The 18,884-nt window shown below is 45.4% G+C and overlaps 2 protein-coding genes across 4 annotated transcripts in view; one reads left to right on the forward strand and one right to left on the reverse strand.

Annotated features, from left to right (window-relative positions):
• The window catches only part of LOC121439092 (N-chimaerin), a 141,223-nt gene extending 124,395 nt beyond the window's left edge, over window positions 1–16,828 (forward strand). For all 3 annotated transcript variants that reach the window (XM_041639591.1, XM_041639593.1, XM_041639592.1), the window contains 5 exons: window positions 694–867; window positions 1,533–1,610; window positions 8,878–9,015; window positions 14,579–14,684; window positions 16,010–16,828. In XM_041639591.1, the coding sequence (XP_041495525.1) occupies window positions 694–867; window positions 1,533–1,610; window positions 8,878–9,015; window positions 14,579–14,684; window positions 16,010–16,181 (668 nt within the window). In that variant the 3' untranslated portion in view covers window positions 16,182–16,828. The remainder of the gene's footprint in view (window positions 1–693; window positions 868–1,532; window positions 1,611–8,877; window positions 9,016–14,578; window positions 14,685–16,009) is intronic.
• Window positions 5,356–5,836, reverse strand: LOC121439093 (40S ribosomal protein S24-like). Its single transcript, XM_041639594.1, has one exon. It carries the CDS (start codon window positions 5,819–5,821, stop codon window positions 5,420–5,422), a length of 402 nt encoding a protein of 133 aa, XP_041495528.1. The 5' UTR covers window positions 5,822–5,836; the 3' UTR covers window positions 5,356–5,419.
• Window positions 16,829–18,884: the final 2,056 nt, after the last annotated feature.

Below are 18,884 nucleotides of genomic sequence, written 5' to 3' on the forward strand. Positions count from 1 at the left end.
GTTAGATACCAGAGTTCTGAGGTAGAAAGGTCATGGTACCAGCATTTGTTAGGAGCTCCTGGCTGTATTCTCCATGACAGAAGAGAGAGAACTCTCCCACAGGCCTCTTCACAGCAACACTGACTTATATGTGAAAAGGGCCCAGCACCTCCCAAAACGCCACATCTTTCAACAAGTCATAGAATTATGACGAAAGCAAACACACTCAGATCTTAGCCTTGCTGATGTGACATTCTATTGTGTATAATTATGGAACACTTACTCGTTTGGGTGTGGGGAATCTGTCTTGATTTTATTTTTGCTTCTTCTGGGGCCATTCAGGAAGCTAAAAAATGAAGTTATTTAATTCTTATTAACAAGAATTCTTATTAGCAAGAATCCTGGCCTCTTTGGGTATGATGACACATGCCTTTAGTCCTGGAATTCAGGAGACAGAGACAGGCAGATATCTGGAGGCCAGCCTGGTCTATATAGAGAGTTCCAGGTCAGCCAGGGCTTTATTGTGAGACTCTTTCTCAAAAAGAAAGAAAATCCTGACCTCTGGGTTCTAATCAAACTTTTCTGAGGAGAGGGGGCTGCTATACATCTCCTGGGAGGAGATTCCGTTCACACCAAGTGTCTTCTGCTCAGAGAAACACTCCAGAAAGCCCAGACTGAAAATAATCATAACTTTTTCCTTTATTCCTTTTACAGATTGTGGGTTGAATGTTCACAAGCAGTGCTCCAAGATGGTCCCCAACGACTGTAAGCCAGACCTGAAGCACGTGAAGAAGGTGTACAGCTGCGACCTGACCACGCTCGTCAAAGCACACACCACCAAGCGGCCCATGGTGGTGGACATGTGCATCAGGGAGATCGAATCCAGAGGTGAGGCATTTCCGGTGCAGCGGCTGTAGCCTTCGCTCCGCCCCTCTGGTGCCAGTTGTGGAACTGCTGCTGTCTCCAGTGATGGGGGAGTAGGGCATAAGAAGACGTGTGTCTGCAGTGTGCACATAAGCAGACAGCTTGGCTTCACGGAGCATTTTACCAGCTATGGAAAGTAACATTTAGGGTACATTAATGGGTGATGCCTGCAGTCTGCAGAGATCTCTGTGCAGAGATGGAAACAAAGGCAGAAATGCCCTATTAAAACACCAGAAAAGACCAGAGACTAGCTGCACCCTAATTATTCTTACCCACTTGGGAGAACTGGCACAGGCCTGCTAGTGCAGGCTCTCGGTCTTTTGTTATATAAAAGACTTCACGATAGAATTGGGTGATGGATGATTTCCCTTAAGATTTAATGTTACCTCATCTAATTAGGTGACATGATGGCCAAATTAGAAATACCCAGGTGACATTAGGTCAGAAGTAAAAACTGAGTGAAACAGATTCGTTTTAGGAGAAAAGTGGGAAAAGTCTTCTAATCATGTGTGTTTTATAATTTTTTTCTAATACATAACTTGTCGAGCTTGAAGTATGGAGAGAAGTTAAATGTGAAGGAAAGGCGCAAATCAGCAGAACGGTTTCCATGATTACTGCTTTGTTTTCAGGTCTTAGTTCTGAAGGGCTGTACCGAGTATCGGGATTCAGTGACCTAATTGAAGATGTCAAGATGGCTTTCGACAGAGGTATGCTCTCAGCATAGACGTTAACTTCGGATGCTCACACTCTTAGGCTACTCCTAAATTAATTTTCTAAGTGACTGGTGATTATCATATTCTGCAAACAATTTTGATAAGCACACCTTTGATCCCGAGACTTGAGAGGTAGAAGCAGGTATTCAAAGCCATGATTAGTACACGTGAATTTGAGCCTAGCCTGTCTCAAACTAAGCCTACAAAAACAAAATTCAACTTAGAGTTTCTTGTCTTTGCATCAGCCACCTTAGAGGATCAGATTTCGTGGTGAGAAAGAAACATGAGGCTGTATCATCAGCACTTGAATATCTAATACTAGTCGAAATTTATCACAAACACGAGATCAATTAAATTCACCAAGAGCACAGACAAGGTGGGAGAGGATGTAGCATCTCAGCCGCCCCAGCCTGAGCTCACCCACGCAGCCCTCCAAGTTGCAGTTCCCAGCCCCTGTATGACCCACTCACACACAGGAGCCAGGAAGCTGAGGGGAGCTGACGCTTTGGCCTAAATTCTGCTCACTGTGGGAAGCTCTGTGGATTGTTTGTTTTGTGTTATATCATACAGAGCGGTGAGAGAAGATCTGGCTTATAGCCATGAATGGCCTCAAATGTGAGGTCCTCCTGCCTCTGCTTCCCCAGTGTGGGATTACAGGTATGTGTCACCATGCCCAGATTAATTGGACTTTGAAAATTTAAGTTTTGATTTCTGCTAGGTGTGGTGGTGCACATCTTTATTCCCAGCGTTGGGGAGGCAGAGGCAGGTCGACTTCTGAGTTCAAGGCCAATCTGGTCTGCAGAGTGGGATCCAGGACAGAGAAACTGTTAGTAGGGGGTGGGGGTTGGGAAGTATTAATTTTGTTTTGTTGCATGACTATCTGCTTTGTGTTTACTTTGTGTACTAGAATAATGTAGCACCAAAGAAAAGCTGTTTTCTTAAATACAGAGTTGTGGGTTTGTTTTGGTTTTTTGTTTGTTTGTTTGTTTTCTGAGACAGGGTTTTTCTATGTAGCCCTGGCTGTCCTAAACCCACTCTGTAGACCAGGCTGATCTTGAACTCAGAGATCTACCTGCCTCTGCTTCCCAGATTAAAGGTCTGTGCCACCACTGCCTGGCTAAGTCAGTGATCTTTTTAAATGCCTCTTTGCTTGACTGTGTGTGTGCACGCTCACTCGTGTATGTGTTAGGGCAAGGAGAAGGGCACTGTGGATTGAACCTAGGGTCTCATGCTAGGCAAGTGCTCTCCCAATAAGGCCCACACCAGCCTGAAAATAAATACATTTCTAGTTCTGTCACATCTCCTCTTGGCAATCTCATAAGCCACAAAAGCAGAAGACAAAAATAATGAAATATTACCAACTTGCAAACAAGAATGTAGGTCAACTTAAGTGTTTTATGCAAACAAATGACATGTTGCATACACATACACATGAAGGGACATCCTGAATTCATGCCAGAAGGAATAAGAGGCATTTCCTTTATCTGAAAGGCAGTAACTTTGCATGTCCACTCCTAGCCTGCCAGTCATGATTTTCAAAAATACATAAATACTGGCAAAGAAACAAAATCACATCAACCCCAGAAATCAATTTAGTGATGGATTTTTCTTTCATTAAACATCGAGACACCCTTTTTTGTAACACGGCTAACAGCTTTTAAAATCCCCTATGGTTTCTTTGGCTCCACATGGTCAGGTCTTTGGGGCCCACTCAGAACTTCCTCCAGGACTCATCCTGCACTTGTTTGTAGGAAATCTATAAAGAGTTTTAACACAGGTGTGGAAGAACCAGATTTAAACCACTTCGGCACATAAATGCTGCCCAGATCTCTGAATGCTCAAAGCAGGTATCAGATAAATACCCAAGTATGGAAAATGAAGTAATCAACAGTGATCAGCTCCAGGAAGCTTAGCTTTCAAATAATGGAAGTGAAGGAGGAGGATGATAGGCCCAGGAATGCTGGTATGGCGCGGTAAAGGCAAGTTTGGGGAAGTCTTGCCTCACCTAGGAGCCGGTCAGCAACTGGAGCACTGCCTACAGCAGTGTCAGCAGGTTCCATTACAACTTCGCTCCATGCTGTCCTCAGGGGGACTACAAATAGTAGGTGGTGGGGGCACTGAGAGGCCATGATGGAGCCTCAGCCCAAGATCTTGGGCTGTGGACAGTGAGCCAAGGACTGAAAAGGAAAGAAAGGCTCAGAGAACAAAGCTGTCTCAGACTGTGCCAGTGAGTTGTTATTTTGCTAATAAAGGCAGGACCTGAGTTTCCCATTCTAGCTTGTCTATATTAATTTTAACAGAAAGCAATTTAAAATGGGACAAATGGAAGACAGTTGTGTGTGTGTTCTTATTAAAATTCAGGCTTAGAACACATTGGTGGTGGCATGTGACTTTAATCCCAGCACTCAGGAGGCAGAGGCAGGATATCTTAAGTTCAAGGGCAGCCTGATCTACCTAGAAAATTCTAGGACAGCCAGGGCTACCCAGAGACCCTGTCTTGAAAAACAAAACAAAATTCAGGTTTAAAGTTGGGCATAGCAGCTCACATCTTTAATCCCAGCACTCAGAAGGCAGAGGCAGGTAGATCTTTGGGAGATCCAGGCCATCCTGGTCATCTAGCAGGTTCTAGGATAGGTAGGGCTATGTAGAGAGACCTTGTCTCAAAAGACCAAAAGTAAATAAATTCAGGTTTGTTTGTTTGTTTTAAGGAAATGACTTGGTGGCTAAAGGCACTTGCCACCTGCTCTCCTAGGTTTTGGCAGTGTACACAAGCTAGAGTGATCAGGTAAAAGGAACGTCAGCGGAGAAATTACCTCCATCCGATTGCTTGTGTCGCAATCTACAGTGCCTTTCCTGACTAACTACTCTAGGTGGGTCCCACCCAGGGTGGGGACTGCCGTACTTGGGCTGCTGATCCTGAGTTGTATAAGAAAACAAACCAACAAGCATCATTTTTCCATGGTCTCTGCTTCCAGGTTCCTGCCCTGAGTTCCTTTCTGTCCTCCTTCCCCTAGTGATAGACGGTGATCTGAAGGCCAATAAACTGTTTCCTCCTTGAGCTGCTTTTGGTCATTGTATTTCATCATAGCAGTAGGAGCCCTAATGAGACAGTTTCTGAAAACCCGAGTTAAGGAGAAAACCAGCTCCGACAGGCTGTCCTCTGAGTTCCACATGCATTACATGACACATGCATGACATACACATGAAATAAATGGAGCCTTTTGAGTTCATGTTTTAATACAGCAGATATGTTTGGTAGTTTTAAAAAGGGAAAGGTACTAGCATAGTATAGCATATGGTATTAAGCTGAGCTAGGTGAAAAGCGTCCGTATTCCATGCCCATACTGTGCAGACTGATAGCAAGGCAGCATATCACCCTTTGCAAGAGCAGGGCCAGGGTTGGTGCAACAGGTGTGGGGACGGCAGGGGACACAAGAAAGTTCTAAAATCAGAGTATGGTAGTAATCATACACCTTGTTAAGTACATGGAAAACATTGAATTGTATAATTTAAATGATTAATTATGTTATATGAAAATTCTATCAATAAAACTTGTTTCTAAGCTGGGTAGTGGTGGTGCCTGCCTTTAATTCCAGTTCTCAGGAGACAGAGACAGGTAGATCTGTGGGAGTTCGAGGCCAGAGCAGGTTCCAGGACAGCCAGAGGTACACAGAAAAACCATGTCTTGAGAGAAAAAAAAAATCTTGCTTTTTAAACTAAAAAAAAAAATTTTTTAAGCTTTTTAGTTTATTTGTCCTCTGGGAAATTGTCCGCAAACCACAGCAGATCAAGTCACCGTGGATCTACTCCTTTGGCTTTTTGCCAGCACCAACATTGGCCTTCGCAGTCCCCCTAACCTTCTTCATTCTATTCTTGCGTTCCTTTCGCTGTTTTCGGGAGGTCTTTTTCTTCTCATAAAGGCCATGTCTTGCAAGTCTGTGTTTGGGTTCATTCTTCTTTGCATAATCGAGAGAATCATAGATCATGCCAAAGCCAGTTGTTTTCCCACCACCAAAATGAGTTCTGAATCCAAATACAAAGATGACATCTGGTGTGGTTTTGTACATTTTGGCTAACTTCTCCCGAATCTCTGTCTTTGGTACTGTTGCCTTCCCAGGGTGAAGGACATCAATAACCATCTGTTTTCTTTGAAGCAGACGGTTGGCCATGAACTTCCTGGTCCGGATCGTTACTGTGTCATTCATGATGACGGCCGCGCCGAGCTGCTAAAGCAGGAAAAGAGCTCAAACTAAAAAATTTTAAATCGGGTTTTAAAAGAACTACCTTAATAATGATGTCTATTGTACTCAAGAGTATTAATCTTTTAGGCTCCTAGCTTTTGAAATTTTATTTCTGCTGATATAGTCATTCAAAAAATTACTTTAAGGTACTGACATATGCCGGGCACTGAGTTCTTTAATTTAGTAGTTAACCTGTGTTCTCGCTCCTTGCATCTGTGTAGGACTCATAACACACCAGTTAGAAACTTAATTTTGATAAGTTCCATAAAGGAAAATATTAGTAAGTGGGAAACTTAACCATAGTCTAGTAGAGCAGATGACACCAGTGTCAGGAAAAGCTTCCCAAGGAAGAAATACGCACACTGGTGCTGTCTGAAGATGAACATAGAACAACCTCACAGGGAGAGCAGCAAAACCCTGATAGCAGGCACTGCAGCCTAGAGAACAGTGGGCGCTGACAGTGAGCACTGCAGTCTAGAGAACAGTGAAAGGAGGGTGCCCTGTCCTGGTTACCTCCACTGAGTTATCTTAATGATGACACCCAGTCCAAATTCCACCAGCATCTTCACACAGTGGGGCTCTAGGAATGGTGACTTTATCCTGTTTTCCAAGCTAAAAATTGGTGATGTAGCTGGCCTCCATACCCTGGAAACAGGCATATTGGTTATATACACTGGAAACAGGGATATTTGAAATTTGGATTCTTCCTAGAAAAAAAATGATTAATAGGTATTGAAACAGGAGCTCTGTGGCAGAAAATAGGAAGAAAAGAAAAGCAAAAACACTCACTGTTTTTCCCTAGGTCAGGACTTGGATGGTAGTGACACTTACCTTTGGTCCCTGCCTTCCTGTGGGTGCTCGGTCCTCTTCCGTGCATGCCTTACTCTGCAGGAGGGAAGTTCTCAGAAACAGACTCAAAATCAACTGTGAAGGCCCGGCGGTGGTGGCGCACGCCTTTAATCCCAGCACTCGGGAGGCAGAGGCAGGCGGATCTCTGTGAGTTCAAGGCCAGCCTGGTCTACAAGAGCTAGTTCCAGGACAGGAACCAAAAGCTACAGAGGAACCCTGTCTCGAAAAAAAAAAAAAATCAACTGTGAGCTCAGAAAGGCTGCAGTACTTTGTATCTTCAAAGAGACTGGGTTATTTTTTCCGGACTTTGATGGAGTAGTTTTAGAACTTGAGAAAAATGCAACTGAAAGTACAGCTAATTCCTGTGCAGTGCCGTGTTGCAGCCCATGTTGCAGTGGCTCCCACTGGCACCAACGCCCAGATTCCCTGTTACTAACTTGATTGTGCTTTTTGAGATGGTTTCACTGTATTAGCTGAAGCTGGTCTAGAACTCTTGACCTTCCTGCCCCCACCTCCTGCACACTGGGATCCAGGCATGCCCTACCCTGCCTGGTTTAGCATCTTGAATTAGTGTTGTGTGTCTGTTATCACTGATAGCCCAGCATTGACACATTATTAACTAAAAGCCAGAGTCTACACTGGGTTTCTTTGTCTATATCACAGTACCATGCAGAATAGCGTCACTAACGTAAATCCTCATACTCTACCTGTGTGTCCCTTCTTCCCCCATATACTCAGTAATTACAAACCTTTCCACCCTGTCTAGTTAAAATTGCATGTTACGAAGCCATTTTAGGCTGACTTCTGTGACCAAGCATTGATGGTTCATTTGTGTGTGTTGTAATTTACTAACATTCTTTTCACTGTTAAATCTGTTCCCCTGTGCACACACATAGATATGCAGACACATACAAATATAGATATCAAGGAAATCTATATTAAATCTAATTAAATCTTGAATAGATAAAAGTAGAGATTTTTTTATTTTTAATTTATATTCATTAATGTTTTGCCTGTGAGGGTGTCAGATCCCCTGGAACTGGAGTTACAGACAGTTGTGAGCTGCCATGTGGGTACTAGGAATTTAACCCAGGTCCTCTGGAAAAGCAGCCAATGCTATTAACTACCGAGCCATCTTGCCTACAAGTTCAGATGTTATTAAACACAGGACAGCACTGGAGGACTCTCTGAAGACAGCCTTGCTTCAGAATCTGAGTGCCTAACGCCTGTCAGTGGTCTCCCATTGCTTCAACGCTCAGAACCTTGGCACATTTTCTGGGGCATTTTATTTAAAATGTGGAACATTTTAGGTTTTTTGTTTTTCCCTGCCTCATTTACTCATAGGACTTGATTAGGCAAGATCCAGATGTTATTTCTCTGAAGCCAGGTGGGGATAAAACAAGGGACCTTTATCATCGGCATTACATGTATTAGGGGGTGGTACCTGTGTGGAGGTCAGAGGACAACTGAAAAGAGTGGACTCTTGCCTTCCACCATTTGGTTCCTGGGGAACAAACTTGGGTCGGCAGGCCTGGCCCGTGTTCTCTTTTGCGCACTGTACTTCTTTAAAACAGAAAAGAAGGCAACACTGAATTACTCCCCTCAGAATTCTCAGGAACTATGAAATGTAAAGTTATTTCCACTTCAGTCTCTCTCTCTCTCTCTCTCTCTCTCTCTCTCTCCCTCCCTCCCTCCCTCCCTCCCTCTCTCTCTCTCTCTCCCTCCCTCTCTCCCCCCTCCCTCCCTCCCTCCCTCTCTCTCTCTCACACACACATGCACAGCTGAATAAGGAAAAGGAAAAATTAGTAGCTTAAGAAGAGAAAAATTACCTGCCGTTTTACCAAAGTGGGTCACTAGTATAGATAATGTTTCATGCTGAATTCAACCTTAGAAACTAGAGTGTTGGTTGCTAGTAATGAAAATGCATTTTTTTTGTTTTATTTTAAAATAAAAATCACTTAACTAACAAAAACATCATAGCCAGGGGTTAAGTTAGCCACCCAAGCATACACTTGTCCAGTCCTAAACTGTATAAATCCCAGCAAACTTCTATACAGTTAGAATAAAATAATTGATTATGAAGTGTTGCGTATCTTTAAAAGCTATCATGCACAAATCATGTTAAAATGATTCTGCTATGAATTCAGTGTTTACTTTTTTTCTTTTAAAAGATGGTGAAAAGGCGGATATTTCTGTGAACATGTATGAAGATATCAACATTATCACTGGTGCACTTAAACTGTACTTCAGGGATCTGCCAATTCCTCTCATCACGTATGATGCCTACCCCAAGTTCATAGAGTCTGCCAGTAAGTACAAACGTGTGGGTCCCCCACCCAGTACGCTGCCTCTCCCCAGTAACCGCTTTTCCTGCCCTTCATCCCCTGCAGCTCTCTCCACGGTCCAGTCCAAGTGTCTGCAAGACTTATATTTCTCTAGCCCAGATTATCCATGCCTTCTGCCCTTAGTTTTGTACTCTGCTGCTTTTCCAAAATAATCTGTACCGTGCTGCTTGGATGTTGACCGGCGTCCAGTAAAATAAACCCAAGGTCGGAACAAGACTACAGTCTTGTTTGATTCAGCAAACATTCCTGTCAGTTTCGGTACTTACCCTGAGTGTGCAGGCCCTCAGAGCTCACAGACGACCTCTGGCTCATCAGTGTGTGCTCCCGGGAACATGGCTCTGCATCATCGAGGAGTTTGCTTGGTTTTGCTTTGTTTTCAGAATTAAGAAACTGAACTCAAGCCTCAGCCAGAGTTTTGGTTTTTCCTTTTTTAATTCTAGTTGAGAAGAAAATGGATCATTTGCAAAATTGTGTTTCAAAATTCATACCTGAAATTCACATCTTACCCTTTAAAGAAGGGAAATCTTAACAGATTTTAGGTGTTGACATCACGGTTTTTTTTAAGAAAAGATAATCTATTCCTGTCATTTTGCTTCTGTCTGTAAACCCATCTGTCCTCCCTTTAAATAATAGCATCACTTCCTTAGTGATGTAGTGATTCCTCTGCTTTGCTTCTTCACGTGGACTTTCACAGAACTGTGGTATCCTTTGTTCTCAGTCCAGCTTGAGAAAGTCTGACCAGAAGTTAGAAGGTGTGGGTGGCACTAACTGTCCCATCTTAGGGTGGACTCGGTACTGGCCGTGGTTGTCCAGGGAGTTTGCAGGCAGCCCTCAGCTGTGGCCCCAGACTGGAAGCATGTCCCCTGTGGAGGGCTACTCACCCAGCCTGGCTCTGAACCTCACACCCAAACTGGAAACACCCAAGCCTCTTGTCAGATCCTGAGGCTTTGGGCTCCACGTTCTCTCACCTTCTTTCCCACCCACCTTGACTGCCTAGGAACACCTTTCCCTTTGTTTTTCTTCCAAACCAATTGCCATTGCTGTGGAGTTTGTTTCAGAAACCTTCCTTTCTGAAATCAGCAAACCCCCTTTTCCCCCAAATGGAGAGAAAAAATGTCTCCTTTATAATCTAAACTGGTAAGTGATTTGTGTGACACCAAAGCCCCTGGTACCCTCCCCGTGCTTCCTGTACATGTATGGTTCCTGTGTGGTGCTGATGGCTGTGAACACAGTGTCCTTTCCTGCTGGAGTCAGCTTCCTGCTTTAGTGTCTAATTCAGGCATCCCTCAAAAAACACAGAAGGAAGAGCAAAGGCCTTGGCAATTACAGAGCTATAACTGAGCTGCCTGCCACTAGCCAAGGTCACGTTGCTAGAAGTGGTCCTGCACCCCAACCTGTTTGTCCTTGCTCTGTCTACTCTGCACCCCGCCTAGCCTCTGCAGGAACCAGGAGAAGACCTATGACGGTGGAGAGACCCCCTTCAAGTGATGGACAGGATTAGGTGACACTTGCTAATGTAGTCAACTCTTTACCTTTAAAACATCTCAGTTTCCACCCCCCAAAAATCTCTGGTATTGTTTACCATGCCTTCACAGCAGAAATCAGTTAGGTTAAAGCTTTTTTTCTGCAAAATCTAGCGGAGCTGTGCTGTAGCAGCTTTCCCCCAACTCCCACATGACAGCTGACGAGAGAGCCTGAGGGCAGGAGATGGATGCTGGTGTGCGGAGCCAGATCACCCTGCAGGCTGCACAGCCTCTGGAGCCCTGAAGTCTGAGGCTGCCACCCCTTCTTCCTCTGTTCCCCAGTGGAGACTCTGTTGCTCTAGAACAGAGGCCCAGAGGCAGGCCTTCCTACAGGTTCTTTTCAGAAGCCAGCATCCGTGAGCACTCTGTAACCATGGTGAAAACCATGTGGGGTACTGTCCCCAGACCAGGAGCCAGAGCACTTATTTTCCAGATCTTAGACAGTCACATCTCTTCCTAAGTGTGCAGCCTTGGATGAGCCTGGCCGGGAGAACTTTCTGGGTCTTCTCTACTGAACTTCTCTATAGAGAATTAACAGTGCATGCTCCAGGTGCACCTTAATTAGCTCCTGACCCAGGCCCCGAGTGTTTACTTCCTAGCCCTCAGTATCCACGCTTTCCTGGACCATCTTTCCTGGTCCTTCCCCAGCCCTCAGCCGTGCATTCCTTCTCTTCTCGTTACATCCCCACCCTGGGCCTCATTCCCGTCGTGGGGCAGGTGGTGGCCATGACTTGGTCTCCTTGCTGCACTGGATCCCTTCAGGACATAATTGCCACCTCAGGTGTAATTTCCTCAGAGCCTGGTAGTCCCTCATTTCAGTCATAGTTAGGTGTTAAATATTTGTTGGCTATTAAGCTTGGAATTTTACCTGGAGATGCACAGACTTAAGTCACTAAATAAATATTCTAAGCGATTATATAGATAGACTTTTCCCTTTAATTCATTGTTTAGTTTGGAGGTTGGGTTGGTTGGTTGGTTTTCCTGGTTTTGGTTTATTTGTTTGTTGAGTCAGGGTTTCTCTGTATGGCCCTGGCTGTCCTGGAACTCACTCTGGCTGATCGCGAACTCAGATTTATCTTCCTCTGCTTCCTGAGTGCTGGGATTTAAGGCCACTCCCGGCTTCAGTCTTGTCTTGAAACCACCAGTACCTGCGCTCTTGCTGCTTTTCTCTAGACAGCCAGGCCACTGATGGTGGACGGGTGTGACAATCACGAAACCCACTGTGTCTAGAGAAACCTGCCCACCGCGATGCCCTCCCGTCCCCCACGTGCCGGACTGTCTATATTTGATGACCGCTAATCTGATGATACCCAGTTGTCTCTGAACACCTTCCATTTTTTCCTGCTTACCTCTTAAATTACGCCATAACAGTCTTGGGCCTAAAAGTTTCGTTCTCTAGAAAATTGACAATGGGCAATACTTGTGTGCATGGGAGAACGGGGAGGAGGGGGAAGAGGTGGGGGGCTGATGTCCAGGGGAGACTCTGGTCAGTTTGACTCACGTATTCAGTACATTTTACCACGTTCCCACTGGAACCAGTTGGGAATACAGGGGGAAGGTGCTCTTTCTGCAACAGCAGGTTCATCCAGGTCAGCACGTTGATTTGTCCATCTGAAAATCTCAGATAGCGCTATCCCCCAGACCTCCCTCCCTCCCAACGGTCTGCATCCAAACCTTGATTATTCCTTGTTCTCAGGTTTTTCTTACACATTCCCCATCAGGAACTCTCATGGACTCCACCTTCGAAATATACTCAGAATAAAACAGTCTCTCATCGTTCACACTGCTGTCATCTCCAAAGTACTGTCGCCACCCCTGGGCTCTGTGTTAGCTGCTGGAATGGTCTTCCTGCCGTTACTCGTGCCCTTCTGTAGTTTGAGCTCTGCATGGCACCTAGAGGAAGGGAACCATAGAAAATGAACGTTGGTGCCAGTGTGCGGGGTCAGCGGGTAAACAGCACTTGCCACACATGCTCATGTGGTAGAGAGAACTCACCTCCACACACATGCCATGCGTACTCACACACACAAATAAATAAGTGCCTAAATAAATAGCATGTTTAAATGTTTACAGCCCAACTTCGTTCATAGCCTTCCCATTCCTCTCCGTAAATCTTCAGAGTTGAGTTGCCCCCAGCTAACATGAGAAAAAGTGTTTTCCTCTGACATCACCCCTTCCTTCTCATCTGCAGCCGCATCTGCCCCACTGTCCCCAGTCTTACCAGCACGTGCTCTCGGCTCAGTTCAGCTGGGACCCTCCTCCCTCCTCAGCTCGTTCCTTCACTCTGAGGCTGTACTCAAGACCTTTCCTTCACAGTGAGCTTTTTCCTGACCTTTAAAGTCCAAGTGCCCAGCGCTTGCATCCTTTGGGCTGTCTCACCGTTCCTTGTGGAGTCTATGCAGCGATGCTGGCCTCGGTTTTTACTGTGCACCCCTCTAGGAGGAGCTAAGCTCCCTGAGCTAGCACACCAGTGCTCTCTGCAGCCTCCCACTGTCTCAAGCTTCTCCTAGTCGAGATGAATTGTAGAAATTAAAAAGGAAAATCTGCTTTTAATTTCTGAAATCATGTAGTTTCAAATTAATTTAGCCCTATACTAAGAGCTAGCTTTCCACAGTAAACAGAATTTCCTTTTCTTTATTCTAGAAATTCAATTACTGAATTTCAGTGTCTGAGAAAATAGCTGTGTTATGAACAGATACCCTTTAAAGTCCCCACGATTTGGAAGTCATGCATTATCTATCATGGCAAAAGGCAAAGAACACATTCTTTATTATAAAGAAATGAAGCAGGGATGGAGGAAGCTTTGGACCAAAGCTGCGAAGCAGTCAAAAGTTCTTTTGAACTAAAAAGCTTCCGTCACTATCACACTTTGAGAATCATCTGGCCTGCTTCGCCACACTCGAAGCTCAGCCTTTGTTCTTCCCTGGCCTTTACTGGGCCCGGTGTACAGAGTGTACACGGTACACGTTGTACTCCAGCTGAGCTGTGGGTACAAGCGAGACCAGAGTTGAGCTGTCCGTCTGAAACAGACAGAAGGCTTCTGGGCAGGTGGAACCTTCCCAGCACTTGAAGGACTCCAGTGCAAGGCCTTGTTGTGGTTGGGCTGAGAGCAGCGTTTACAGCACTCCTTGTAAGCAGAGTGAGAATGCGCTGTGGTGCTTCTTAAGAGCACAGGGTTGCAACAGCTTCAGCTGTTGGTGTTACAGGTGTGATTGATAGATCGAGCAGAGTTGCCACAGTAACAGCCTGGTGTGTGAGCCCGCAGTGCAGATCTGAGGTCCAGAGGGAGGTCTTCCCTTCCAGGTGGACTCCTTTGGAAGAACCCCCTTCTCCTAGTACCCCACCATGGCACAGCACACTTAGAGCTGCCTGCCATGGGTTCTTCAGAACACAGTCTCAGAATTGGGGAGTCCTCATGCTTTGACTTAACACACAATATAATAACTACAGCAAACAAATGTTGTTAGGTGAGATATTTCTTGGCTTAGAAAAATGAAGGGCTGGGGTATTGCTCTGTGGTAGAGAACTTGCCTAGTATTTATGAGGCATGGGTTCTGCCCATACCACTGCAAAGCAAAACAATGTCATTATAAAAAAAAAAAGAAGAAGAAAAGATTATCAATAAGGTTTTGCCAGGAGTCACAAGAGGCCGTGGATTAGCTTGTCTTGTATACTATGGTATACAAATATTTTGAGCAATATGTATGTCCATAATTTCTCAGATGAACTCATTAGAGTGTACAGGCTTTCTCTGTGAGTCTCCATGTGTCTGGACTTGTCAGTTACATTCCGGATCTCCAGTGTGTCCATTTCCTCAGTTGCTGCACCCAAGACCTACAGGTGGGAAAAATCAACCCTGTCCCCACATTGAACCTAGGATGGCATTGGACAGTTGTTTTTGTTCTGTGAGAAATCAGTTTTGCTTGCTTTACAAAAGCATGGAAGAGTGTTCCATAAGCATTCCCATCCGTTTTCCACTAGCGCATATCTCCTTGCTATTGTAGAAATCATGGACCCTGACGAGCAGTTGGAGACCCTTCATGAAGCACTGAGACAGCTGCCGCCTGCCCACTGCGAGACCCTCCGGTACCTCATGGCCCATCTGAAGAGGCAAGTGCAGCCTGTAGCTTACTGCTGTATTACAGCCAAATCTCAAGAATAAAATTAAGCAAAAGGTGAAAGAGAGGACATGTTCTCTTGAGTGAACGCGTAGGTGCATAGCGGCATTGTCTTGTGAGAAATTGCATTATTTGGTAAAGGGTGCTAAAAATATTGTACCCTGCAGTACCCTGGCATCCATGCCTTGCCCTTCTAGGACCTGCTTGTAAGGATGCTCGTGTTCTGCAGACACTGGTGAGTGTTTTGGAGGAGGAGAGGGCTGCTGCCGTCAGTTTGTGGGGCAGCTCACTTTATTCTTAGCTTATCGCTCCAATTAAGCACTTGAAGCTTGAGATGGGATTTTAGACTACTTTACTGCCCTTACCAACACCGGAAAGTGGCACACAGTGATGGAGTCTGGAGGAATGCTTCCCGTTAAGAGTCTTAAGCTATTTTATGATTGATGGTGATCAATCTCTACCAGCTGAAACAAAAATTTCACAGTTATATGACATCAGCAGATTTAGGGCCTCAAACTCAAATAGAAACACAAATTCTAAATTCCCCAAAGCATGCGTTGTCCAGAAGCACACATGCATTTCAGGCACGCGTGGATGCCCGCCCCGTTCTTCCTTTCTTCCTCCTCTTCCTTCTTGTCTTTGATTTTGAGACAGTGTCTTGCTGTGTGACTCTGGCTGACCGTGACTTACTGTATAGGCCAGGTTCATCTCCGCCTCACAGAGACCCGCCTGCCTCACCTCTGTAGTGCTGGGATTAAAGGTGTGTGCCACCATGCCCAGCTCTTTCCCACTTAAAGGCGCCGTGAGTGAGTTCATGCTTCCTTTGGGTGTGCTCACAACTCATGCATGCCATTGTCAATTAAAGTCGGCTTCATATTTGACTTTAGTTCTGTGTTCTATAATAAGAATCACTCTCTAAGATGGTCTGTTCTGATGCTGTAGGGTGCTAGGAAGAGAGACAGACCCGAGACTGTCCTGACTGTAGGCCACTCCTCCCTGCCCCCACAGCTGCTCTCCTAGACACTCAGTCTCACTTTGCAGAAAGGCCCAAGGGGAGCCAGAGAGCCAAGGAAGGGGAGGGCAGACCTCTTCTCCTTACCCCTTAAGTATCTGAACCCACACGGACTTTAAAATCTTTATCAACATGACCTACTTCAAAAGAAGTCACATTCCTTGAAGCTTCGGAGAAGCACAGGAAAGCAGCCTGGGAGAGCTGGCCAGTAGCCACAGGCCTGGACGTGACTCTGGCTTTCATCTGGGTGCTCAGATTGCTGGAGCCCTGCGTCACTGAAGTCCTCTGTCCTCCCTGTGTTTCAGAGTGACCCTTCACGAGAAGGAGAACCTGATGAGTGCGGAGAACCTTGGGATCGTGTTTGGGCCAACCCTCATGAGATCCCCAGAACTAGACCCGATGGCCGCCCTCAACGACATACGCTATCAGAGACTGGTGGTGGAGCTGCTGATCAAAAATGAAGACATTTTATTTTAGAGTTTTGATTTGAGGAAAAAAGAAATGTTTTACAGATGAAGGAATGTTTTCTAGTAATTTAATTAGCTTCACTAGCTGAATTGTTTCTTGGTTAAAGGTTTGGCCAAACACCCAGATTGAATGAAGGAACTCCTTGTCATTTCCGTAGCACCACTCAGCTGTCCCTGTCAAACCAAAACACACGCTTTCCGGTCTGGAAATCCTGGGTGTTTATCATGTTAAGAGAAACTCAAGCTCCTGCATGACCCCCTGTTTGGTGAGGAAACCCCACATCAAGGAATCTCAGACGTGAACCTGCACCGCCTCTCTGCCCTGGGTTTCCTGTGCCTGTCACCCAGCATGCTGCCCAGAGTAAACTGTCATGACTTTGCCATCGGTTTCTGACGCTTGCACACTCACGCATACACGCACAGGCAGCGCCCTGCCATCCACCCACCCCACACTCGGTTCCTCCCCAGCTCTTTCCTCTACCATAGTGCTTTCTCTCCAGCAAAGCAGGATGTCTGCAGGTGTGCCACTTCAGTAAGCTACCCTACCAGTACAAGTGCACCACACGGCGTTTTCTGTTAAATTATTGGTTTTCAGCTGTAAAGTTATATTTTTACCTGGCATGCAGTTGTTAATTTATTAAATTTGGCTTTTAGAAATCAAAACTACTCATAGCTTTTTTTGTTGCCATGGGGAGAATAGTTAGAAAGTTGTACTTGGCATTAGTTAGCACCAGATGCCTCCCTTCCCCTGCCTGTTGGTCACTAAGGGATTATGGTAATCTCCTAAAACAGTTTATACTGCCTAGAATCAGCATTCACTTATTGGATTTATTCTTTCTTCTCCTATTACTCTGGCAGAAGTCTGTAATGTTTTCTCCACTTTGGGGTCAGTTTTCCTTGAGATTCCTAAGGTGAACAGGGCTCCCTGTCTGGAACAGCTAGGGCTATGTGCATGAAGCTTTAACACACAGCTGAGCAAATGCCAAGGCAGCTTGTCAGGGGGTCTGCCCTGGATACCAAGAGTCCCATCCGTGCCAGACTGCCACCAGTCAGCTATGTAGCTGTGAGCAGACAGCCATCTCCTTCTCTTGAACTGTGAGATGAGCACCCGCATAGAGCTGAGGTTCCATCTGCTTTAAACAATAAAACAAAACTTGTATGGTAATTCACACCTGTAATCCCAGCACTTGGGAGGAAAAAGTGGGAGGATCGAGTTCAGGGCTAGCCTCGGGTACCTGAGACTCTCTCAAGCCAACACTCAGTGGAACAGCTGGGTACAGCAGTGTATTATGGTCCTAACTACTGGGGAGGCTGAAGGAGGAGCAGTATTTGAGTCCACGAGTTCAAGACCGGCCCAGGCAACGTGGTGAAATAAATAATAAAAGGTGAAAATGAAATACGTTCCTGCCCCAGAGCAGTGGGAGCTGGTGGAAGTGCAAGGCTTTCTCATTCCATGCTTCCTTCTCTGGGCTATAGTGGGCACGGGCAGTTTGCTCTTTTACTACTGTTCACATTGAGGGAAAGTGTGGCTGCCCAGCTGTCTTTTAACCAGTGTCCGATGACAAATGTCACCTCACTGTGATATGGGATTCCCCTCTCTATGCTGTGAATTCTTGTTGGTTAATAAAGAATCTGTCTTGGGCCTGGCAGGGCAGAACAGAGGTAGATGGGGAAAACTAAACTGAATGCTGGGAGAAAGAAGGCAGAGTCAGGAGAAGCCATGGAGCTCTGCTGGAGACAAACACCAGAACTTTACCCAGTAAGCCATAACCTTGTGGCAATACACAGATTAATGGAGATGGGTTAATTTAAAAGATATGAGTTAGCCAGAAATATGCTTAAGCTATTGACCAAACAGAATTACAAATAATATGGTTTCTGTGTGATTATTTCGGGGCTGAGAAGCCGGAACAAAACAAGCGCCTCCTACAGCAACACTGAGCAGTGTGGAGCAGAACACACAGATTGGTTAGATACCGAGTAAATGGTCTTCAAAGTGGAAGCAAATCACAGGGTGGGGATCAGCTCAGCAGAATCCTTACCTAGCATGTGCAGAGAATTTGAATAGCTACACTGAAAACTAATGGTAAAACAGTTACAGCCATGAAGCTCATCCATATTTAAGCACACATCTCATAGATCAGGGCCTTTATTTAAAAAAAAAAAACAACAAAACCTGTCAAGGCATCTAAAAGAGCTGACAGGCTTCCTGGATTTTGAGACAGGATCTCTATACCATCTGGCATCGGACTTAACTATGTAGCAAGCAAGACTCAAACTTCCAGCAATCCTCCTGCTTCAGTCCTCTAAGCTCTGGGATTATAGGTATGAGTCACATGTCAGGCCTTACAATATCTTTTAATTATTCTAAATTGTCAGATGCAATTTTCCCTGATTGCCCAATTTTTTTTGTAATTGATGGAGTTACTGTTGTGGCCCAAGGCTCCGAATCAACCCAAGCAGACACCAGAGGATACCGCAAGACAAGATTTAAAGCCGAGCAGCACAAAAGGAGTGAGAGAGGGGAGGGGGCTGGTTGATCAGGGCCACAGAACCGAGCTGAACCGCAGCCCTGAATGCCAGCTGAAGCAAGTATTTAAGCACAAAATCACAAACATTTGTTGCCAAGTTACAGTTAAAATTTTCGCCAATCGGGACTTAAGAGATTAGGGGCTTCCTTGAATGTTCAGCTCCGTCATTGCCAGCCGACACA

This window comes from Microtus oregoni, unplaced genomic scaffold, assembly GCF_018167655.1.
Source record: "Microtus oregoni isolate MIOR12 unplaced genomic scaffold, Mior012 000060F_002, whole genome shotgun sequence".
NCBI classification, from domain to species: Eukaryota; Metazoa; Chordata; class Mammalia; order Rodentia; family Cricetidae; genus Microtus; species Microtus oregoni.

Excerpts from the sequence above, each read along its gene's own strand:
- LOC121439093 (XM_041639594.1), bottom strand. The coding sequence starts at position 5,821 with ATGAATGACACAGTAACGATCCGGACCAGGAAGTTCATGGCCAACCGT.